The 24,819-nt window shown below is 49.1% G+C and overlaps 1 protein-coding gene and 1 non-coding gene across 4 annotated transcripts in view; both read right to left on the reverse strand.

Moving 5' to 3' along the window:
• CHRDL2 (chordin like 2) overlaps window positions 1-18,657 on the reverse strand; it is a 35,018-nt gene extending 16,361 nt beyond the window's left edge. For 2 of the 3 annotated variants that reach the window (XM_004051815.5, XM_004051814.4), the window contains exons 1-3: window positions 18,038-18,657; window positions 5,965-6,077; window positions 620-713 (exon numbers count right to left, since the gene is read on the reverse strand). In XM_004051815.5, coding sequence (XP_004051863.4) covers window positions 620-713; window positions 5,965-6,077; window positions 18,038-18,119 — 289 coding nt within the window. In that variant the 5' untranslated portion in view covers window positions 18,120-18,657. Of the gene's footprint in view, window positions 1-619; window positions 714-5,964; window positions 6,078-18,037 lie in introns of those variants that run through there. The other variant, XM_019035954.3, reaches the window with a different exon arrangement.
• Window positions 3,942-4,004, reverse strand: LOC115936371 (small nucleolar RNA SNORD43). The gene has a single exon (XR_004071863.1). It is a non-coding gene; the product is annotated as a small nucleolar RNA SNORD43 (small nucleolar RNA).
• Window positions 18,658-24,819: the final 6,162 nt, after the last annotated feature.

The raw sequence follows: 24,819 nt of genomic DNA on the forward strand, positions 1-24,819 counted from the left end.
GCTGCCCCTCACTGGACACTTGGTTTTGCCAGTTTCTTCCCAGACCACCTCTCCTTTCTCTGACTTCTTCTTCCTAGAATCTCATTCTCAGAGGCTCTTAGAATCTTAAAATCATGGAATCATAGACATTTAGCATCAGGACACATAGAGTTCCTGAATCTCAGCAGTGGGAGGAATCTCAGAGAACAGGGCCTGACTCCTTTAGTCCTTCTCAGCTCCCCCAGTGGTAATTCTGCAGTCTCCCCTTAGGATCTTCAAGCCCAAGATCACTCACCTTCACTTCCCAGACTGCGCCCACACCCTCCAGCTCTGGAAGGCCCAAGGGAGACTGGAGCCTAAGTGTGCCAGTCAGCAGCCCAAGCAAGGCCCTGTTTCCTGCAGCTCCTTTCTGCATGTCCTCCCTCCCCTGCCATGCACACCTACTTAAGGACATGAAGTCTCTGCTACCCCAGCACTGCCTGGGGATCTGGGATATTTCCTCCCTTGAGCACCTTTGTGTGTCTACACCTCTGATGGGTAGAGACTGCCCCTCTCCTTGCAGGGGTCTCCCTCAGCTAGAGGGCTACACTGGGAGTAGGAGAAAAGTCCATGGACGATGGGGAGGAGCATGGCTACTTACCCACACACTTGGGACAGCATTGCTGTGGCTCCGTCACAGGCTGGGGGCAGTGGACAGGCGGACAGTGGAGGCGGTAACAACTCACATGGGCGCTCTGAAGGGGACACAAGGGTCAGCCCTGGTTCAAAGAACCATCGTCTTCCACCTGTACCTGTCCTTTCCCAAAACTCCCACCCCAACTGCAGAAGTCTGAACTTGTCGTAAGCCTGTGATTGGACTGAAAACAATTAAGTGTGCCCAGTTCCTCCCCATTCCTGCCCACCAAGGGGATCTCACTTGGCCCACACATCCATGTGCCTCCCCTACCCTGAAGGAGGTCAGTTCTGGTCATGGACTTGCTTAAACACTGTCCCCTTCACAGAGAAAGACATGTAAGCCTAGAGTTGTTTGACATTGATCTTGATGCTTTGACTGCACTATTTTAACTCTAGGGCTTGGTCCTTTTAACTCTGGGCCTGAGCCTTGTGGTCAAGAAAGGAGTGAAACATGAGGACAGGTGACTGGGAGGGGGTGTGAGACTAAAAACCTCATGTAGAGAAGACGGATGGCTTTATGATCCACCCCCTAAATCTCTGGGAGGTTTGGGTAATCCTGGACAAAGCCTTTGGAGTTGGCACCAGAGAAGGAGGGGCCTGAAGTTCCTTCTCTTTTTTAAGCATAGCAAGTGAGAGAATTGGGCAGGCGAACATACGCAGAGAGAGACAAGCAGAAACCGAGGGAGAGTGGCCACCACCCCTCGTGGGGGTCTTCCCAGCTCTCCAGGCAGTTTTTTTGGCCCCTCAGCCTTCCCACACCTTGTTCTTCACTCTGTTACAAGGGTCACTCTGCTGCATTGTGATGAACCATTTACACCTGTGTCACCGATTCAACCACGAATTCCAAAGAATGGGGCCTTGCTCCAAGTTAGTGGCTGCTGGAGTCTGAATGGATGCATGAGTGAGTGAATAAACGAGAGTAAGGAAAGGAGGGGTTGATGGTCCTCTCCTAGATGAATGAAGCCCGCTTTGTTCACAATTCTGAAGTTGGCGAAGTTTGTTTCTAGCCCCGCTTCTCCCCCTGGTTCCTTCCTCCTGCCCTCTCCCTGGACCTGAGTTCCCTGATAGCACTTCTCCCAGAGGCAGCCTCTTGCCCCATGGAAGACCCTTGACTGGCCCTATGCCTTCTGGGGTCACTGCTTCCCAAGATGGCCAGAGGTAATCACGAGAACTAGTCAGTGTTAAGGGGAATCCCAGAGTCCACAGAATTGGTCCGAGCTCTAATAGGGGCCTTCTAGAGGCCCAACGCACATGGGTGCTTAATAAATGTCTAGAGGATAAACTAGACACTAGACATCTGAGGTTCCCAGATGAGAAACTAGGATGGAGTGCAAGGGACTGTGTGGCCTGAAGAGTTAGAATCGGTCTCTTGATTCTGGCCTTGGAGGAGCCAAGGATGGCGATGATTATTAGCACCACGAAGCAGGAAACAGGATGGAGACAGGTTAGCGGTGAAAGGGCAGGTGAGGCACCTGGAAAAGCCCTTTGCAGTCACAGGGAACTTCTCAGGAAAGTCATAGCCTCCATTTATTGAGTGGCTACTGAGGTAGGGCCTTTACGTTATATAAAAATCATCCCACTTCGTCTTCTCAACACCCCTAGAGGTAGATACTACACTATTAGTCACACTTTCTAAATGAGAAAAGAGCCTTGAAAGGTTAAGTTGCCTAAGATGACACAGCATGTAAAAACCGTCACCAGGGCCCGTGTACTTTCCACGATGCTGAGCTGCCTCTGGTGGGTAGACATGGACTTATTCACTGAGCTGCTGAGTATCAGCAGCTCAATACTTGCTGCAGGTCTACTGGGTGCCAGGCCTTCTGAACACTAGGAACATAGCAATTAGTGGGAACAACAAGGTTTCTGCCCTCCCGGAGCTCACATCCTAACAGTGAAAGATAGACTATTAAAGAAGTAAGCAAGGGCCGCGCACAGTGGCTCACGCCTGTAATCCCAGCACTTTGGGAGGCCGAGGTGGGAGGATCACTTGAGGTCAGGAGTTCGAGACCAGCCTGGCCAACATGGCAAAACCCCGTCTCTACTAAAAATACAAAAATTAGCCAGGCAGTAGTGGTGTGCCTGTAATCCCAGCTACTTGGGAGGCTGAGGCAGAAGTATTGCTTGAACCTGGGAGGCAGAGGTTACAGTGAGCCGAGATTACGACATGGCACTCCAGCCTGGGCAACAGAGCGAGACTCCAACTCAAAAAAAAAGAAAAAAGAAAAAGAAAAAAAAAAGTAAGCAAGTAGGAACAAGAAGATTTCAGATGTTAAATTTATGATATATAATAAAATAGAGGGCCTGGCGTGGTGGCTCACACCTGTAATCCCAGCACTTTGGGATGCCAAGGCGGGCAGATTGTTTGAGGTCAGGTGTTTGAGACCAGCCTGGACAACATGGTAAAACCCCGTTTCTACTAAAAATACAAAAATTAGCCGGGCGTGGTGGTGCATGCCTATAATCCCAGCTACTCGGGAGGCTGGCGCACGAGAATCACTTGAACTTGGGAGGCAGAGTTTGCAGTGAGCCGAGATCGTGCCACTGCACTACAGCCTGGGTGACAGAGCGAGACTCTGTCTCAAAATAAATAAATAAATAATAAATAAATAAATAGAGGAATATTATTTCATTAATAGGGGTAGACTATGTTAGAAACAGCTGTCAGGGAAGGCTTTATAAGGAGGAAACATTTGTGTTATGAACTGGGAGATGAGAAGGAACTGTTCATGAGAAGATCTGAGGGAAGAACATTCCAAGTGGAGGAAACAAGTTGGAATGAGGTTCAAGTGTTGGAAAAACCGACAGAGGTCAGTGTGGCTGCAGCAGAGTGAGCAGGTATGAAATGAAATTGGAGAATAAGGCCAGGCGTGGTGGCTCATGCCTGTAATCCCAGCACTTTGGGAGGCCAAAGAGGGCAGATCATGAGGTCAAGAGATGGAGATCATCCTGGCCAACATGGTGAAACCCCATCTCTACTAAAAATATAAAAATTAGCTGGGCGTGGCAGCAGGTGCCTGTAGTCCCAGCTACTTGGGAGGCTGAGGCAGGAGCATTGCTTGAACCTGGGAGGTGGAGGTTGTAGTGAGCCAAGATTGCACCACTGCACTCCAGCCTGGTAGCCTGGTGACAGCATGACTCCATCTCCAAAAAAAAAAAAAAAGAAAGAAAAGAAAAGAAATTGGAGAATAAGACAGAAGCAGAGCCCTCAGCGGGAAATTTGAATTTTACTTTAGGTCCAATGAAAAGCTATTCGAGGTTTTTTTTTTCTTTCCTCTCTTTTTTTTCCCTAAGTCAGAACATGACAATCAGCACACAGTCTCTGTATGCCTGTCAATGAGTTCATCATCTGTTACTGGAGGGTTTTAAGAGCAGAATGACATGATCAGTTTCATGCTGAGAAAAGACCATTCTCACAGGGCACAGTGGCTCACTCCTGTAATCCCAGCACTTTGGGAGGCTGAGGCAGGCGGGTTTCTCGAGCTCAGGAGTTTGAGACCAACCTGGGCAAGCTGACGAAATCCTGTCTCTACAAAAAATACAAAAATTAGCTGGGCATGGTGGCACACACCTGTGGTCCCAGCTACTCAGGTGGCTGAGGTGGGAGGATTGTCTGAGCCTGGGAAGTCAAGGCTGCAGTGAGCTGAGATCGCACCACTGCACTCCAGCCTGGGTGCCAGAGCGAGACCCTGTCTCAAACAAACAAACAAACAAAAACATTCTCACTGCCGCGTGGAGGATGGATTTGGGGGGGAAACAGGAAGACCTGTTAGGAGGCTTGTGTGGCAGCCCAGGAAAGAGATGACAGATGATGGTGGCTTGGATTAGGGGGAGCAGTGATGGTGGAGAGAAGTGGAGGGATTGAGGGTATATTTTGCAGATACCAGCAAAAGTCCTCTGGGTTGAGGAAACTGTATGTGAACTCTGTGAAAGGAGAAATGAATTAACTCCAATGGCTCAAAAAACTTGGACTTTGTCAACTGGACCACATGATATGTCTGGAATTTTCTGTTATGATTTCCTTTCTGTTCTCTGGCTATATTTCATAAAGTCCTTCTTGAAAAGGCTGATTGGCCTCAGATGTGCTAAGGCAAACCGAGGGGAGGCAGTCATGGTGGGGGTTGTGTCCCCATTTCTACTTGGGGCCAACACGGTAGAAGCAGTGGTGAGTCAGGAGGAAAGACCCCAGGAGGAGTGAGACCCCAGTGTCAGAGTCAGGAGGGGGGCTAGCCACCCCCTCCGCCACCCCACAGGATCTCCTCCAGAGCTCTTTCTGCTCCCACCCCAGAGGGTTCTGTTTTAACAAGGGAGACTCTTAGAGGCCTTCTGCATTCCTCTCTTGGCTCTGTGCAGGGAAAGAGTGGGGCTGGGAGGCTGGCTCGGGCTGGGAGCTAGCTACCCCTCCCTCCAAGCACCAACACCCAGACAAAGAAAGCTGGGGACATCCACACTGGGCTCCAGGCAGCTGAGCTAAAGCCAAGGGTTTTTCAGGCCTCCTAAGCCACTTCCTCCTCTTCCGCCCCTCCAATCTCATACCTTACTTGTGAATTCTGGACCACATGGGGGTCTCATTTATTCTGCCCAGTTGATTTTACAAGGCCCTGTGGAGGTGCTGGATTATTGTGGGCTGCGATGGGGTGGGAGGAGATGGAAAACAAAAACATGGTCTCTACCCCAGGTGGCTCAGCCTTTGGCAGGGAATCATGCCAGGTGTGAGTGAGGGCCCAGCAAGTCCTAGCCTCAGAGGTTCAGTCTAGGAGGGGCAGTAACTATGTTGCCTGGTCAACAATGATCAGGAGAAAGGGGCAGAGAAACTTATGTGGGATCCCAGAAGAAGAAAATCCTTCCAGGTGGAGGTCATTTTCCCATTTGAGCAAATCCTTGAGGAACAAGTAGTTGGGCTAGTGGAGGTGGGGGAACACATCCTAAGGCAGGGCTGAAGTGGCTGGAGGAAATAGTACATGAAAAGGAGGGAATGGGAGATAAGGTCAAAAAGGCTCTGTCTTGGGCTGCGTGGGAGGCAGGGAGGCTGGCACCAGCACGAGGTAGAAAGAAGGCTGGGATGTGAGATGGGAGACCAGGCCCCTCATCCCAACCCAGCCACTAATGTTTGTGTGACTTATCTTTGGGAGGTACACAGTAGCCATCTAATCCTATATATTGAGTACTCAGTAGTGAAGTGGCTTGTCCCAAGTCTCTCAGCTGCCGCTGACAGCACAGTTCTAGAAGGCCTGGTCCTCCTTCTGGGGTGACTTCTCTGGAGGGTTCTCAGACATCCCTGACACAGGTGGTCAGGTGGCCAGAGGAACCTACCTCTGAGCAGGTACAGCGCAGGCAGTACATCAGGCCTTGTGGCTCCAAGTAGGGGTGCCAGCTCTCGCCGGGGGAGTATCTCTTCCCATGGAAAAGGCAGAACATGTCTGGGCCTGGCAAACCGACCAGTGCCATGTTAGTCCCAGGAGGCTCCAGCCCAAAGACCCTGTCTCATTTCTCCTTCTTTCTAGCTCTAAAAGAGATGTCATCTGGGCCACTCAGGCAAAAGAGAATCTGCTAGACAACTGGGCATGCTCTCCTAGGCAAGGGGCCAGAAGGTCTGAGTTTGAATCTCGACTTTACCACACACTTACTGTGCAACGCTGGGCATGCCACTGTCTCTAAGCCTTAAAGCTTATCTCACAGGGCAGTTAGGGAATCAAGCAGTGAAATGCTGCACAGATTTATATCATGGTATCAACGTTAATTATTATGATTAGACAAATGAGGCCCAGAGAGGGTAAGTTACACCTGAGGGCCACACAGCAAGTCAGTCACCAGGCAGCGATGACAGCACCAGTCTCCTGACTCAGTCCCACGCTCCTCTGCCCTCACAATCATGCTTGTTTCCTTTTTATTTGTCCCATTTTGCTTATTTAGTACCTCACCACACCCTTCCCTCCCTTCCCACCCCTCTCTACTCTCCCATCCCCCTCCCCCGTACACACACACACACACACACACACACACACACACACACACACGTGTACACATTCTCTGGGTCCTGTAGCCCAACTTTTGAACAAAGTCCTCCTGGTGTGAAGATCACCAGGTACCTGTGTAGAGGAGGATTGGCAGGGATGGGGCCTGAGGCCATGGCTCCGGGAGCTTTCTTGCTTTCACACTGTACTATGTCCTTATATTTTGGTGAGCCGTGATGAGAAGGTTGTTAGGAAACTGACTTTCAAGTATCCTTAAAAATGGTCGTTGCTACTACTGTGATTTGTGATTGGCACACCAATGGACTTTTTTGCAATCGCACATCAGTCGTCAATATCTGGATGAATGCTTCTAAGAATTACTAAAATCGTTTGTTCCATGGGTTGGCTATCTCTCCTACAATCCTCCATTCCTGAAATCTCTGCCTTTCTCACCTCCCATAACCCACTGATCCACTCCTGCTCCCACCTCCTACCCACTCACCTCCAGCCCTGGGTCAGACCTCCCAGCCCAGCACTGCAGCCTTGTGCCCTGCCCCTCTGCCTCCCGCGCTATCCTCACCAACCCTCCTCTACGCACGTACCTAGTGATCTTCACGCCAGCAGGGAGAAACACTCCATTGCCTGAGCTCTTTTCAGGAGGAACTGGGAGGCTCAGCACAAGCTAAGTGCCAGTAAAGATTTGTTGAATTAAATGAGATTGAAATATGGAGAAGGGAACCAACATTATTGACTATCTTCTCTTTGCCGAACCCCTTATAGAAGTTAATTATCTCATTAACATTATCGTTTTGACCATTAAATTAGATAACGCTTGTAAAGTGTTTACCCAGTCCAGTTTCTGACCCTTAGTTGAATGCTATTATTATGATAATTGTGGTAACAATCACAAAGCCACTGCAAAATGGACATTGTCATCTTCTGGAATAGATGACAGTATCCGTCTTGCAGTGGCTTTGGACTGTTACCACAATTATGAGAAGGCTCACAGAGACTATGCCACTTGCCTAAAGTCCTCCGCTAGGATTTCAGCCCAGGACTCCTGCCTCCAAAGCAGAGCTCCTTTCTCTTCATCTCATCTCTCATCTCCTGTGGCTTTTTACACAATTCCAGGGCCTAAAGGCCTTCTTCTCTCTCTGCCCCACCAGCCACCATCCCCGACTCCCTAGCTTATTCTCTTAGTCCCCTGTTGGTCTAAAATGGAGAAGCTGCCTCTCATGCCTCCTTCTCATTTTCCAGAGTCAAGCATCTTAGAAACATGGGTTCTTACACTTCCTAAATCACATTCTCTTAGACTTTGAAACAGAATCGCAGAGCATTGAAAGCAGTAATGAGTTGGGTGGGGTGAGCGGGGAGCTCACATTCAGTGCAGGAATTCCCTCTCAGCACTGGGGGCTGGGCTGGCGTGCAGCCCCTGCCTGACACACGCCTCCAGGAAACAGGAGCTCATGGGCTATTCCTAACCATCAGAAGGTTTTCTTTGTAAGGAGCTGGAGTTGGCCTCTCTCGGGTTCCTCATATTGCTCCTGCTCTGCCCTCTTGGGCCTCCTAGAACAAAGATTTGAGACTGCTGTCACGATGCCTTCAGTCTGTGCTTCGAGGGTCGCTGAGAGTAGGAACACATGGCTTAGTTCCCTCGCCATTCCCTTCCCAACTCCGCAAAGTGGAGGAGCGATTAAAGTTCGCCTCTCACATTCCCAGCAAGCCAGCAAGGCCCGGCTGGCCCGTATCAAATGAGCTGTGTTTATCTCTCAGCCTCTACTGGCAGAGAGGGTGGGACACGGGCCCAGCTGGGGTGCTGGTCAGAGCCAGCCCAACTCTCCAAGGAGTGAATAATGTCTTTCTTCCTCAGTCCCCTCCTCCCACCAGGGAGGGGGTGATTGCAACACTGCCACCACCTTAGGTCTCAGCCTGTTGCTGAAGAAGCCCTGTCCTACCTTCCTTGGGGCAGCCCTGTAGCCCAGGTCTCTGTGCCAGTTGGCACCCCCTTCACCTCACCGCCTGCTCAGAGCATGAAGACAGAAAGAGTGTCTCAGCCAATGCCCAGGCAGGAGGCCCCTTCCCCCCACCAACAGACCTGGCAGAGGCTGAGAATGTGAGGGGCCTGGCAGGAGGCCTCCAGTGGCCACAATCCCCACCCCACCATACCCTAGAAGGTGACAGGCACAAGGAAGGGTGGCATGGCCTGGAGCTCTCTCTTCCTCAAGTGAGATGAGTGCCCAAGGCCATGCCAAAACCAAGCAGGAGGAAGAACTGCCAGACAGCGACAGGCCGCCTCAGTTCCTGCAGTGCTGGCACTAGCCCCAACCCTTGAACATGGCTGGTGAAAACAGTTTTAGTTCTTTAAGCCACAAGTTCACTGTGTGACATTCAGAGACTCATCCTCCTTTCTCTGAGCCTCAGTTTCCCATCTGCAAAATAAGGGGAGGGGGTAAGCTATGATCTTCAAATATTTTCTGCATAGATACTTTATGAATCCATGATTTCAACATTTGAAGACTCTAAAATTCTAGGATTCTAAGGTTCAGGATTTTGAGAATTCCATGTTTCTAAGAACCTGTATTTCCTTAGAACACAAAGCTTCTAGAATTGTCCAATGTTGTGGTTCTAAGATTCGATCATTCCAAGATTCTACGATTCTTGGATGTGTTGATGGTCTCATACATCCTAGGCTCTCAGAGGCTCCAAAGTGGGTTAGGATGAAGTTCAGGGAGCCAGTAGGACCAGTCCTGAGTGACACAGGTGTGTCACCTGAGTGTGAAGGAGGTAAAGTTTGTCTCATACCTCACTCTCTTCCCATACACTCCCTTTGGTCCTCTGTGGCGTTCCCACCTCTGCCCTGGCCTTGGACCTGCCCTGATTCCTCTCCCACCCCACCACCAAGTCTCATCCCACATGTGCCCATGCATCCCTCCCCATCTCAGAGACCAAGCATGACTTTTCTCAGGGACCCTTTGGAGTCAGATCGGCTGGGGTTCAAATTGTGGATTTGGCTTTTATTTGCAGCCTGAATTTAGACAAGTTACCTAACCATTCTGGGCCTCTGTTTCCACATCTATTAAATGGAACTAATAACAATCTTTACCTCTCAGAGTTACTGTAGAATTAGGTCAGATAATATATGTAATATGCCTAGTGCCTGACATATATTATATGCTCAACTAAATAGGTTTAAAAAAAAAACAGATCTAGGCACTGACCCCAGACTTCCTTAATAGTTTGTTTCCTGTGGTGTTTCTTTGACTCCCAGAGCTCTCTGTGGTCATCCCCAGGCACCTATTAGGGGATGAACATCATAGCACACACTGAGGCCAAATCTCCCAGGTCTCATTTACTACTGCACCAATCGTGATTCTGGTGGCCTCCTGCATTCTTCTAGCCCCACTCATAAACCAGATTAGTTTGCCTCAACTCACCTCAGGCCCACAGACCTTGGGCGGGGATACAGAGATGAAAGTGGCTCAGAAGTTGGAGGAGAGAATGGGAAGACAGGAGTGAGAGGCAAGAGACCAGTCTGGAAGGAGAAGCAGAGGCTCACAGAGGGCTTTGAGAGCCCGAGAGGCAAAGGAAAGCCATGGAAAAGCTTTAAACTGGGGAGTCCCATGATCAGATTTGCATTTTAGAATCATCACTGTGCTCACAGGAATGGAGAACTGATTGGAGGGCAAGACTGGAGGCAGAGAGACCAGGGAGGGGCTGTTGCAGTCATCCTGTTTTGAGATCATGCTGGACCTGGACCAAGATGGAAGCTGTGCTGATGGGCAAAAGTACAGATTTGAGAAACACTTAGGAGGTACAATGGGCAGGCTTTGGGACAGACTGGATAGGATATGGGTGGAGAGGGCAAAGGAGCCATCAAGGTCAGGATTGAGGTTTCGGGACTGAACACATATGTGAGTGTGGGGCACTTGGCATAACAGGCAGTAAACATTATTATCATTAGTAATACAGTAGTCCCCCCTCATCCTTGGGTGATACATTCCAAGACCCCCAGTGGATGCCTGAAACCACAGTTTGTCCTGAACCCTACATAGACCATGCATAGATTTCTTTTGCCTTCTTTGCAATTTCACAAATAGAAGATTCATCCTTACTGTAGATCTTAGCAAACTCACTCTACCATTTTTTTCCTTTCCTTATTGAGAACTTTTACCTTTTTACTTAAAGAAAGCACTTTATGGCTTCTCTTTGGCATATCCAAATTGCTGGCATTGCTACTCATGCTTTGGTGCCATTATGAAGTAAAATAAGGGTTCCTTGAACACAAGCCTTGCAATACTGCAACAGTTGATCTGATCACTGAGACAGCTACCAAGTGATTAACGGGCGGGGAGCATCTACAGCGTGGACACACTGGACAAAGGGGTGATTTACGTTCTGGATGGGACAGAGAGGGATGGCAACAGAATTCACCATGCCACTCAGAATGATGTGCAATTTAAAACATATGAATTCTTTATTTCTGGAATTTCCAATTTAATATTTCAGACCGAGGTTAATCACAGGAAACTGAGACCTCAGAAATTGAAACCATGAATACTGGGGGACTGCTACAGTAATATTACTTCCCATTATTCATTTATTTATTGAACTTTTTGTATGTCAAACATTATACACATTCATGGGCCTGGTACATGACTTAAAACAAAGTCACCTGAAGGAGCTCACAGCCTAGTGAAGAACACAGATAGATACAATACATTCAGTCTGACAAACGCTATGATGGCGTGAGCATAGGGTCTTTAGGCAAGGCTTCTCTAGGAACATGCCTGAGCTGGATCTTGGAGAAATTAACAAGATGCAGAAGGGGAAGGACTTCTCAGGCAGTGGGTGCTAGATGCAAAGGCACAGAGGTGGGAGTGGATGTGGTTCATGAAGGACACAGAGGCTTCTCTTTGGCATATCCAAAGTGCTAGACACTAGCTCCCTTTCCCACAGGAAGTGTCCACTTGGATGGGCCACAGCCAAATCTCTTTACCTGTCTGAACAGACTTAAAGTGACTGGACTTAGTTGATCTAATCTGATTTCAGGACAGCAATGTTTACCAGACAGATTCCAAATGTCACTGTGTCATCCCCAGCCTATCGTGAGGTGGCTCCTGCCTGCTTTTCCAGCAAAACTTTTTGTGGTGACCCTGTTTTCAGCCTCACTTCCTCTTGCTAAATTCCTCACTCTTCCACCAGCCCCCAGGCTTGCTCCTACTGTGCCTTCAAACATGCTGTTTCCTCCACCTGGAATGGAATCCTCCATCTCCAATGTTTGACCAACTCCTTCCCATTCTTCAAAAGCCAGCTTAGATGCTACCCTTTTTGTGAAGCTGCCCCAAACTTCCAGCCACTGGCCTTTCCTGCAGAACTGAGTTCAGCCCTCATTACAGTTCTCATCACAAATGGATTAGAGGTACTTCTTAAGTAAGCTTTGCTTCCTAACTAAACTGGGACCTTCTTGAGAGCAAGGACCAGATCTCATTAAATTTTGTGCTCAATGCAGAGCCTACATAGATAGAGTTCGTGCCTCATGAACGAAATCAATGATGAAAGAACAGAGTTAACAAAGAGGGAGAGATTCTGGAAGAGGAGCCAATTGACGGTCCTTAGTCCTGGAAGCTTCTTTCATTCTTTTTTTTTTTGAGATGGAATCTTGCTCTGTCACCAGGCTGTGGTGCAGTGGCGCAATCTCTGCTCACTGCAACCTCCGCCTCCCAGGTTCAAGCGATTCTCCTGCCTCAGCCTCCGAGTAGCTGGGAGTACAGGTGAGTGCCACCACGCCCAGCTAATTTTTGTATTTTTAGTAGAGATGGGGTTTCACCATGTTGGCCAGGATGATCTCGATCTCTTGACCTCATGATCCACCCGCCAGGGCCTCCCAAAGGGCTGGGATTACAGGCGTGAGCCACCACGCCCGGCCCTGGAAGCCTCCTTCTTTAACAAAAGGAGTAGTTCATTATATGGGAAGAGGGCCAATTCCCTTTCAGCACTTTTACCTTGCCACCTAACAGAAATTAGCTTCTGAAAACCCCCACTTTCCAGCTCCCTGCCATCTGAATGCTCAAACCACTGGCCAAACCAAATGACAACATGTACAAAAAGGTCAGGAGCCCAGAGTAGCTAAGGGGATGAGTGATTCCATGATCTTCACGCATAAGTCAAAATTTCCAAACTGTCTCTATCCAAGTTCCAAGTTCATCCCACAGTCTGGCTTGAAACTCTCATGCTGTGATAAAAGGTTTTTTTATGGGGGTCAGTTAGGAGGGGTTAGTGCGGTTGAGAATTCTTCCCCAACAGGAAGCAGAAAAGACAACTAGAAAGAAGCTTCTGGGCTGGAGGGGAGGCTGGTCAAGACCATGGAAAGGGCATCAGGAGGGGCCGGGGTGACAGGAGAGAGGTCTGGAATTGTGGCTGGCCTGTCCCCAGGCTGCAAGAACTCAGGAAACCTGAGTGAGCCAGGCTGCCCAGGAATGTAGAACGTTTACATCTCTTCCCTCACACCCACACAGCCATACTTTCTCTATTTATTTATAATCCCCTCTTCACACAAACAAACTTGCTCCCCTCTGAGACATAAGCTCTGCTCTGGGCTCTGGCACCCGATGGGAGAGGCCTCTTAAGGAAATCAGAAGAAAAGCCTCAGCTCCTCAGTGGCTGAGCTGTGCAACCCGGAGAAAGGAACTGCATTTCTCTGAACCTGACTTTTCCCTCTGGCACATGACAGACATACAGGAGCATAGAAGGGCCTCTAGGGAGAGAACTATTGAACCAGGAAAGGCAGCTCTGTTACCTGTTAAAGGGCAGGAAACAGGGTGGGGACTGTTCACATTTTTTTCTGCCTTGGACATATACGCTTAGATTCATAGAATCGTAGAAAGCTAGGGACTCAGAGACATCCAGTCCCCTGTTTCCTTTGTGGGAAATTGAGTCCCAGAGAGAGATCAGGACTTGACTAAGCTTGATTCACTCCAGCACAATCTTCAACGCCAGTCGTCAGATGTGGAGAGAATGCTTACAGGGACACCCATCCCCTACTAGGCAGGACTAGAAGAAATGGCTTTAATTTGTAAACAGAAGGCTTCTGGCGAGACACAAAAAAGAACTCCTGAGTACAAGAATGAGGATGGGGTCCTGGACAGAGGAAGGGGGACGCCTGAAATGATCTCTGTACTACACCTCCCAGGGGCACCGCTGTCATGCCAGTCCTTTTCTTTGAGAATATGAAGGATTCAAGGTCCCTCTCCCAGAGTCCGGCGCCATGGTTGGCGGCTGGGGGAACTTGAGAGGCCAGTCCTGGAACAGGTGCAACAGCTGGAGCAACTGCGCAGCTGTTGCCGGGCTCAGGCTCAGCAGCCTGTGCGCCAGTGAGTGAGGCAGAGACCTCTGCTGGTGGGAGAGGAGAGGTGCAGAACGGCCCAGTCAGAGATCCAGAGAGAAGTCAGCCTGGAGCCGGACTTCAGGCCTTCACTTAGGTGCTCCCCACTGCCTCATGCACACCTGCACAGGTAGATGGGGATGCGACTAAGCTGGGCAGACAAGCAGGTCCCCTCTGGCCGGTCTCCCACTACCTTCACTGCCCCAGGCCATCCAGGCACTTTTTTCTGGTGTCTGAGGGTCTGCCTGTCCACTCCTCCCTGGCAGGGCAGGAGTACCACCCTCCCACATCCCTATTCCAAAGGCCAGAGTGGACTCGGAATCAAGGCAACCACATCTTTGGGTTTTGGAGACTTAGAATTACGAGGTGTTAAAACTAGAGTGGTCCTCAATAATCATCCACTTGAGTCCAACCGTCTCACTTTACAGGGGAGAAAACTGAGAGGTAGAGAAAGGCAACCTGTCCACGGTCACAGTTGGAATTGATGGCACAGCCAGGGCTGGATCCATGACTTTCTGATTCCAGGTTTGCCCTCCACATCACATCCTACCAGCAGAGCTCCCTTCCTGTCCCATGCCTGCGTCTAGGGTCCGGAATTCATCACCTGGGAACGAAAGCTTCGATTCCCATAATAAACAAAACCCTTGAAGAAAAAAATACATGGATTTTTTTTTTCTCAGCAGGGTCTCACTGTGACACCCAGGTTGGAGTGCAGTGGTGCAATCACAGCTCACTGCAGCCCCCATCTTCTGGGCTCAAGCAATCCTTCCACCTCTGCCTGCCGAATAGCTGGGACCACAGATATGTGCCACCATGCCAGGCTAATTTCTTTATTTTTTCTAGAGACAGGGTCTTGCTATGTTTCTCAGGCTGGTCTCAAACTCCTGGGCTCAAGTAATCCATCCACCTCGGCCTTTCAAAGTGCTGAGATTACAGGCGTGAGCCACTGCACCCAGCCCCATGTTTTTACCTGGTAACTGACTCTCCTGAAAGCAGGATTGGATGGAGGGAGGGAAGAGAAAGCAGAGCATACTAGACACCTACAAGGGACAATTAGGGAAGAGAACCAAAGAGAGGAGCTGAGAGGAGTAGGGCAGAAAGCACTGAAGAGGGAGGTAAGAAGATAGTAGGCTTCTGGTGGACACTCATCCACAAAGAGCCAAGTGTCTAGAGTGACGAGCATCACACATGTCTGTGGCTCAGCCTGGGGCTGGGACCAGTACTGGTCAGTAACCAGGTCAAGGACCCAGCCTGGGTAAGGGGTCTTGTATAGGGGTGGAATTGGTGTTCAACCTGTGGCCAAGGTTGGAGGATTAGGGCTTGGCTTATGGCTGGAATTGCAACTTAGTCTGTATTGGGATTAGGGCTCAATCTATGGCTGGAAATAGAACCAAAGAGAGAATACTTTTTGTTTGAATAGCCTGAGGAGCAAACTGTTACCTGTGTTCACAGGCCCTTGGCATTCTTCAGGGCTCCGACACCTCAGGAACCTGATACCACACAGACTTGAAAATTTCCATCCGTTAGCACTGTTTCTGAAAGCACCTAAGATATCACCAGATTTCTGACCCACAACAGGCTTGAGATCTCACTTAAACTAAGATGAGGACCTTTGTAAGAGACCTTCAAATAGCACCTTGGCAAATGACTATAGGATCCTTTCTAGATTCATAGGCTGTCAGCACCAAACAAAATGAGGCTCAGATAAAGAAGTGGTCTGTCCCAACTCACACAGCCAATAAGTGACAAATCAGGGTCCAGGACCCAGGTCTGTTCTGTTTTTTTTTTTTTTTTTTAAGAGATGAGGTCTTACCATGTTCCCCAGGCTGGCCTTGAACTCCTGAGCTCAAGGGTTCCTCTCCCTCTCAGCCTCCCAAGTAGCTGGTGACTGGAACTACAGGTGTGTACCACTGTGCCTGGCTTTTGTTCTTTTCTTTAATAAATTTGCTGTGTGACCTTGGGCAAGTCACTCTTCTCTTCTGGGCTTCCATTTAACTCTAAGTATAGGTACATTGATGGGTAGAAGCAGATGGTTTTTGATAGTTTCACCAGCTCTAACATCCAGGAATCTTAACATTCTCCAATGAGTGCCAGTCCACCTCACCCTAATGAGTTGGCTCCAAGTCTTTTTCTCACATGTCTGGAGATCTGTATTTACAAGGCTGTAGGGAAGATGGAATACTGGCAGGACCTGCTGAGAGGTACAGAGCTGAAGGCCAGGTAGGCACAGAGGAGGGAGATCAGAGTGGATCAAGTCACCGGGGAGAGTTTGCTTGAAGCGGTGTGACCTAGGCAAGGCCATGAAAGGCTGACAAGATATGGGAAGCAAAGAAGCGGGGTGTGGGTAGGATAACAGTCTTGTTCTAGGACATCTTTCCAAGATGCATCAAGGGCAATGATATCTGGAGAAAAAATTGCAGGGACTAAGAACAAGGTGTCAAATGGATGGGAGGCAGGCATGGAGGGCATCCTGTGCAAAGTCTCTTTTAAGAAATAGGAGGCAGGTGTTAGGAGGAAACCCTCAGGGTTCAAGAAAGCGGAAGAGACATTTATTAAGTACACAGCATTGTGCTGGGCACTTTAATCCGTTACCTCCTTTAATCCTCCCAAGAACCCTGCAAGTTCTGGATTAGTATCTCTCTTAGACAGATGAGGAAATTGAGGCTCAGAGAAGTTATGACTTACAAAAAGTCACACAGCTCTAAGGGGCACAGCCAGGATTTGAATACAACACTGAGCTAATTCCATTACTTGTTCTATGTAATGGAAAGACTTCTATGAGTCTCATGCTGCTGGCAGGCCAGAGACACTCAGCCTGCTCCATGAGCAGAAACAAGACCGTAACAAAGTCCAGCACTACCAGCTCCAGAATGTCACGTGCAAAAGAAAGGCATAGATGGAGGAGCTGAGCTGGGGAGAGGAAAGAGCACCAGACTAGGAGTTGGGAACGCAGGGTCTTAATCCCAGGCTGTGCCATGTATGTCCTGGAGAAACCCACTGCTTGAATGAAGCTCCTTTCTTCTGATTAAGAGAATGAGGTTTGGTTTCCCATCCTCACAGCATTCTAAGAGATTGGCTGGGCATGGGGAGGGGGGAACACCAGCCTATTGTGGGCGCAGTGAGGAAACTGAGGCTCAGATTGATGATGTAACCTGTTTGATGTTACACTGTATCTACGTGGAAAAGCATAATTGGGAACTGATTTTTTTTTTTTTTGGAAGCTATCAAGCACCAGTCTTGTGCTAGCTGCTTTACCTCTTTTCTCTAATTTAATCCTATCAACTCTCCTAGGATTTTTACTTCCGCTTTATAGATTAGGAAACCCAGGGTCAGAGAGGTGCACTCTGTGACGGCCTCCCAGCAGCTGGCATTCAGCGGGGCTGGGATGGTGAAGACGCTGGTCTATCTCACTGTGCCCTGCCGCCTCCCAGAGTCTCACGCTGCAAATTCAGGGTTCCTTCTAGACAATGTGAGGCAGGGAATAAAGCATGGGATCTGGAACTAGAGTTCTGGCTTTGGATGGCTTACCCGCTCTGTAAGTTTTAGCAAGTTCCTCCTTGCTCAGCCTAAGTTTTCTCATCTGGAAAGTGCGAATGATAATACCCACCTCACTGGAGAGTTGCGAGGATCAAAAGAGAGAAAAGAATGGGAAGGTTATCCTAATTACCTCTCATTTCTGTCCAATGGCTCTTTCCAAAGGCAAAAAGCCTTTTCTTCTCCATCACACTCCTTACCTGTAGCCAGACATACCCGACTCCCTCCTAGGAACAGTAAGTCCTCCCCCAACCCAAAACACAGTGCCCTGCCCTCTCCCCCGCTGCCCTTGGTGCCCCTCCTCAGGTCCCTGGCAGCAGCCCTCTCTCAGTTCTGAGTCGTGCCGAGTTCCTCCGGTCCCCCGGCCCATACTGGTCCTCACGGAGTCTCCACCCCTCCGGCACAGGTGCTGCCTGGACGGCTGTCAGAAGAGCTTGGGGTCCAGGTCCTGGCGCTGTCCCGCACATTCCAGGGGCCGCATCCCTCCTCTGCCCACCCAGCCTCCCGGTCTACTTACGGGCTCGAGCGTGGGAGTCCAGGGGGAACCAGAGCAGCGCGAGTCCCAGCAAGGAGGAGAGGACCCTCACCTCGGGAACCATCCTTTCCCCAGGGTCAGGCCGCTGGTCCGGGAGCGGAGTCGGGAGGAAGGGAGACGAAAAGGACACGGAGGCACAGGGGCCACAGATCAACCCACAGACCCCAGGAGGTCTGCTGCTAGAGCGGGGTCGGAGAAGGGCCAGGAAGCAGCGGTGGGCAGGAAAGGAGGGCAGGAAGGGAGATCTAAGGTGGGAAGAAGAGAAAGGTGGAAAGAGAACGCGGGGAAAGGAGGGAGAGATGGAGAGACGAAGGAAGGTCCAGCAGAAGGGAGAGGCGATCAAAGAAAGGGGGAAGGTGAGAGGGAGAGGAGGAGAAAGCAGGGAGAGGACCGGCGTCTGCCGAGCGCGCAGCGCCGGGCGAGGCGCGCGGGACCAGCGGGTGTTGCGGGCGCGCGGGCTAGAGGCGGCCGGCGCCCCCTGTTCGGTGGGCTCGGGGTCGGGCCGCGGGGTCCTGGGGCCCGGCGGGGCGGCGGTCCCAGCAGCGGCGGCGGCGCGGCGGCCGCGGAGGGAGGCTGAGCGCGGGACGGCTGTGCTCGCCAAGGGCTCCAGGCGCCGCGCTCGGGCGCATTTGTACTTTGCCGCGGGAAGCAGGCAGCCCGGCCTGGCGCTGGCCTAGCGCTGGCGCCTCCTCTGGGGCACCGCGGGCTCGGTGGATTGGCCACCCGAGAAACAGGCCCACTTTTTCCCCTCCTCTCTTGTGCGGGTCTCCGGGACGGACGCTCCAGGCGCGGCGCCGAGTGGAGGCGAGGGGGCTGCGGAGGGGGAAGGGGCCACGCGGGCCACGGGGTTTAACCCCTGACTCCCCGCGACGCCAAGAATGCAGGAGGGCAGAGTTGAGGGAAACCTCAGGTGGAACTTTCAGGTGGGGAAGGCTGAGCTGTCGGGGCTGCGGGTACCGGGAAGGCTCAGGGTAAGGCGCTCTGCGGTGCGTGCCCGGAACTCGGCAGATGGATGGAATCAGAACACTGGCGTTCTTAATTCAGTTTGTGGTCTACAGCACGCCACCGGAGAGTCTGTTTTCCCAGCTTTAAAATGGGCATTTTAAGATCTTAAAATATCTCTACTATCTTCCCACGAGTGTTGCTAAGATGAAATAAGGTAATGAACGTCGAAGCACTCACCCCACAAAGAGAAGGGGTCCTAATTCCAGGTGCCTACAATACCAGTGGCCCCTGTCCCCACTCCGTCTGCCCATGCGCCATTCTCAGGAACGTCAGCCCATAGGGATCCTGTGCCTTCTCCTGGAGGTCTTCCTCTGCTCCCCCCTCCCACTCCCGAATCAAGGCAAGATCTCTCCTTTGCCTTTGCAGGTGAGGCCTGCACTTCTCTGGGAGTGATGGTCACCTTCAGTCATCTTTAGGGAGAGCTGATTGTCAAAGAGTTTTCTTTCCCACCAGAAGGGGAGCTCCCTGAGGACAGGGCCCTGACACCCTCCACCCTCAAATGGTGCTCCATCTCTTGTGTTGAATGAACACATGCACTAATAGGACACTAAGAAGAGAATAGCCAGCTCTGGCCAGACCAGAAACACACAAGCTCTGAAATCAAAAGGGCAGAGTCACTGTCCTGGCTCCATCCGTAACTTGTTGGGCCACTTTGAGTAAATACATCTATCCTTGCTTTGGACCTCAACTTTCTGCCCAGCTTCTCTTGAAGAGCTAATGGAGACTCCAAAGAGTGCCAGAGGAGTATGAGGTGGGAAGGGATGTTGAGCCATATCCCACTCTGGTAGGGAATCATATTTCCGGGTTTAAACACTTGGCTGGCTGGCTGTAAAGGTATCTTTCTGGGCCAAGGCTGGGCTCCCCATTGCACTGTACTTTCAGGGTATTACCCCCAAGATTTCCACCCTCCAAAAGAGAGCAGTAGGAGGAACCAGTGATCCCCAAACTGGCCCTTCCTAGGGCTCTCAGGATCAGGGACAAACATGATCTGTCCAGTGCCCTTCAGGCTTAACTTCTACTCTAATCTGGCCAGTCTCTTCCTTTCCCCTGAGTATTCTTTATTTTAACAGATAGTGCAAGCTTATGCATGTCACCATGCTTCCCTTTTTGCCTTTGCTTCCAGGGATCTCAGAGTTAAATCCTGTGCTGCTTAATTGCATAAACAATCTCATCCCAAGGGTTTGGGACGGTGATCTTTTCCTTTCTCTATCTTTGTTTAAAATGTGCTGTGCACATATATTCATGTCTTAGATGTAAGAAGTGGATTAAGATGGGTTCCCCTACATCCTGCCCATCATACTTCAAAAAAGGCCTCCACCATCTCAGCCCTCCTGTCCATCCCTATTATCCCCAGAGTTGAGGCCATCTTCATTCCTTTTTTTTTTTTTTTTGAGATGGAGTTTTGCTCTTGTCGCCCAGGCTGGAGTGCAGTGGCGTGATCTTGGCTCACTGCAACCTCTGCCTCTGGGTTCAAGCGATTCTTCTGACTCAGCCTCCTGAGTAGCTGGGATTACAGGCATGCACCACCTATAATTTTTGTATTTTTAGTAGAGATGGGGTTTCGCCATGTTGGCCAAGCTGGTCTTGAACTCCTGACCTCAGCTGATCCACTCACCTCAGCCTCCCAAAGTGCTGGGATTACAAGCATGAGCCACCGCACCCGGCCATCTTCATTCCTTACTTGAACTTTCCCAACAACCTCTTAACAGGTCTCCTCCCCCTAATCTAGATCTCTCCTATCTATTTTCGTCACACCTGCCTTGAGAACTATGCTGATCATTTCTACTGACAAATCTGATCACATCACTTTCCCACATAAAACCTATTATTCACTTCCTATCATTTATAGATTAAAATCTAAAATTTTCAGCACTGAATTGAACACCACGCATATTTTAGTTCCAATCTACCATTGCCACCTACCCTACACTTTGGCCAACCGGTCACCTCCCCAAACTGACCATGCGTCATCGCACCTCCATATCCTCACACATGTTTTCCTTCTGCCTGGACTCTCTCTTCCTCCATCTAGTGAATCCCATTTAACTTTCCAAGGTCAGTTGAGTCACCTCCACTCCAAGGTCTTCCCTGAGTCCCCCAGGCAAAGTCAATGTTTAGTCTTTGTGTTTCCCATAGCACTTTGAATTGTAGCTGTTGGAGTGTAAGTATTTATTTGCATTTTTACCCTGCACTGTGAGTGCAGGTGCCTTTTGAAATTTATATCTGTAATTCGAGCATTTAGCAAAGTCCTTGACACACAGATACTGAATAAATAATTGCTACATGAGTGAGTGAAGACCTCAGTGATTGGAAAAGCCTTCAGCCCACTATTGGCCTCAGCTTTAGTCAATGATTGACATAAGAAACAAACACTTGAAAGTTTCTGTGTCAGGCCGGGCCCAGTGGCTCACACCCGTAATCCCAGCACTTTGGGAGGCTGAGGTGGGAAGATTGCTTGAGCCTAGGAGTTTAAGACCAGCCTGGGCAACAAAGTGAGACCCCCCCCCCCCAACTTCGTCTCTACAAAAAGTAAAAAAGATAGCTGGGCATAGTGGCACACACCTGTAGTCCTAGCTACTCTGAAGGCTGAGGCAGGAGGATCGCTTGAGCCCAGGAGGTTGAGGCTGCAGTGAGCCGTGTTCGCACCACTGCATTCCAGAGCAAGACTCTGTCTCAAAAAGAAAAAAAGAAGGAAAGAAAGTCTTTGTGTCTTCTGTAGAATTACTATTGAAGAGAGTTGTCTATATATTATTTAATATCCTTTTAAAAAGGAGACTGAATAAATTCTTCCAAAATCTAGTCAGGAAAAAAAAATGCATCTCCCCATAGCAATTTGTTGCACCAAGAGTTTATCTGGCATCTGCTTGCTTCCTTCATAGCGAACTTGCTCATTGCCTGCCAAGGCAGCCCATTCCACTGTTGGACAGCTCTGTTAGAAAGTTCTTTATATTAAACTGAAATCTGATTCTCTGTGACTGCCTGTGTTGCCCCTCACTCTGTCCCCAGGGCTATACAGAACAAGCCAAGTCCTTTTGTCTTTTGAGAGCTCTCTAGAGATTTGGGGCAGAGAACCCCTCTTCCATACCTTCACCTTTACCAGTCTGGGTCCCGGGACCCCTCATGCCACATTAAACATTGTCTTCAAATGTGCCAAGCTCTTGGGCCTCCATGCCTCTGCAAACACTGTTTCTTCGCCCTGGAATGCCCTCTCTGTACTCACTTTGATTTGTCTGGCAAGCTTACTTATTTTTCAAGGGTTAAGGTAATTGCTAACTCCTTCACTCATGCAACAATTATTGAGTGCAAATTCTGGGCCAGACATAGTGCTAGGTGCTAGGGACACAGTGGAGAACAAGACAGATACCGACACTTGTATTCTAGGTGCTCTGAATCCTCTTTGCTGGTCTCTGAGTTAGCTCCGTTCCGCTCCATACTTCTTTGTTATAGCACTTACTACATTGTATTTTCAATAGGTTTTGTGTCACCTCCTCTATAGTGAGTTCTTTGAGAACATAGACTACTATTTAATATCTTCCCTAGCCTTCAACACACAGCTTTGCACATATTTGCGGCTAAATAAAGGTTTGTTGAATAATATCCTAGTTCCTTCAAACAGTCCTCATGTGACATGCTATTTGTGACTAAAAGGCCACCTCCTCCGCCACAGGTTGCTTAATTATGTAAAATTACCATAGCGATAAGGATCATAGGGATCAGTGTCAAGGAGAGACTTAGCCTAGTCCGCTTAATTCTGTCCATAAGATTCTAAAAGAAGATTCATCACAAGAAGATTACATAATAGAGACTCTACACCAGTGGTGTGCTGGTAAATGTTTAACAACTGGTTCTCCAGGGGAAAAAAAGTTTTGTTTTTTACAGTTGCCAATGTCGGTGGTGTAAATACTCCCACTGTGGCCAATTCACGCTACCAATGTGACATCACTGACAGCGCAGTGGAGAAGAGAGGCACAGTGAAATACCGTTATACAGTATTTCCTCCCTATCGACATAGTAGTTGTAAATAACCTCAAGAACATTGAGAGTAGTAATTAGGAAGTGATGACTCAGTTTTTATTACCTGTGTTTTAAGTGTAACTTATTTAATTATACATTGTTATTTAATTTTTAGGAATGATTGTGTTCAATAACCAGCTTGCAACATTTCTGAAAATTTAACCCCTGGCTCTCCTTAGCTGGTAAAAGCCAGCTCTAGTACGCTGCTTTTACATGATTAGGTGCTGAAAAGCAATGAACAAATAGTCTCTTTAAAGCTGGGTTCAGCCAGTGGTGGTGGCATGTCTGTAGTCCCAGCTTCTCTGGAGGCTGACGTGGGAGGATCACTTTGAGACCAGCCTGGGCAACATTGTGAAACCCTATACCATTTAGATAAATACATAAATAAATAAAGCTGAGTCCAATTTATTTACATTAGGAGGAAAGTCTTATTTAAAGGACCTTCACAGTTAATTTATTTGTGAACAATTCCTACCCTACTCTCACCCCTCAACTGAGTCAGTTACTCACCTATATAACAAACATTTATTTAGAACCTACTATCATTTTTGTATTTATTTGGCTCTCCAGATATTGTGCATATAGTTGGCCTAAATAAAAATGTCTGTAGAATGGATGAATGAATCCTCGGCACCTGAAATAGTGCCTGATGCATTGTGGGTGCTCGATCAGTATCTATGTGAGTGAATGGATCTTCTTAAAGTGAGGCTCATCCGTATTTACATGGGTTTCCATACGGCTATATGAATATTCCCAAGTCTTTTTTCTCCCTCATTGAGCCCTCTGTTCCCAGGACAATCTGTACACAGCAAGAGGAGGAAGTATCAGGAAACCAGAATGGGGAACACATAAGCCCTTAATGTCAGAGAGCCCTCATGAGGAAAACTGAGTGGGGACATGGTGTCTTCAGCGGAAGACATGGAGTGGGATCATCATTCTTCTAGAGTCTTAAGCCCTGCCACTGGCCAGAGGCCTCCTCTACTGGGGCATCCTCACTTACCAAGTATCAAAGAGAGTGGACCTTGTTCTCTCACCTCCTCCACATTCAGGGGACTTTAGAAAAGCAGTTTGTTCTCAGAGACTTCTTTCAGTAGGTCTGTGAGGATGCAGTTAGAGCACCAGAAAACAGTGCCATACAACTTGGGTCACGCACTTGGAAGGTGGCAGGCACTGTATCCACCTAAAGGTGGGAATGAAGAGCCACCAGAATTATCTTTTAAAAATGTAAATCAGGCCAGGCGTCATATGTCATGCCTGTAATCCCAGCACTTTGGGAGGCTGAGGTGGGAGGATTGCTTGAGCCCAGGAGTTTGAGACCAGCCTGGGCAACAAAATGAGACCCTGCCTCTACAAAAAACTTAAAAATTAGCTGGGCATGATGGTGTGTACCTGTAGTCCCAGCTACCTGGGAGGCTGAGGCAGGAGTATTGCTTGAGCCTGGGAGGTCAAGGCTGCAGTGAGCCATGATTGCACCACTGCACTCCAGCCCAGATGACAGGGTGAGACCCCATCTCTGAAAAAAAAAAAAAAAAAAGAAAGGAAAAGAAAAGTAAATTAGTGAAGTCCCTTCTTTGCTTAAAACCTTTCCATTGCACTTAGAATAAAATCCAAAGGGTGGGTGCAGTGGCTCACACCTGTAATCCCAGCACTTTGGGAGGCCAAGGTGGGAGGATCACTTGAGTCCAGGAGTTTGTGACCAGCCTGGCCAACATCATGAGATCTCATTTCTACAGAAAATTAAAAAA

The sequence above is a fragment of the Gorilla gorilla genome, chromosome 9 (assembly GCF_029281585.2).
Source record: "Gorilla gorilla gorilla isolate KB3781 chromosome 9, NHGRI_mGorGor1-v2.1_pri, whole genome shotgun sequence".
In the NCBI taxonomy this organism is placed as follows: domain Eukaryota; kingdom Metazoa; phylum Chordata; class Mammalia; order Primates; family Hominidae; genus Gorilla; species Gorilla gorilla.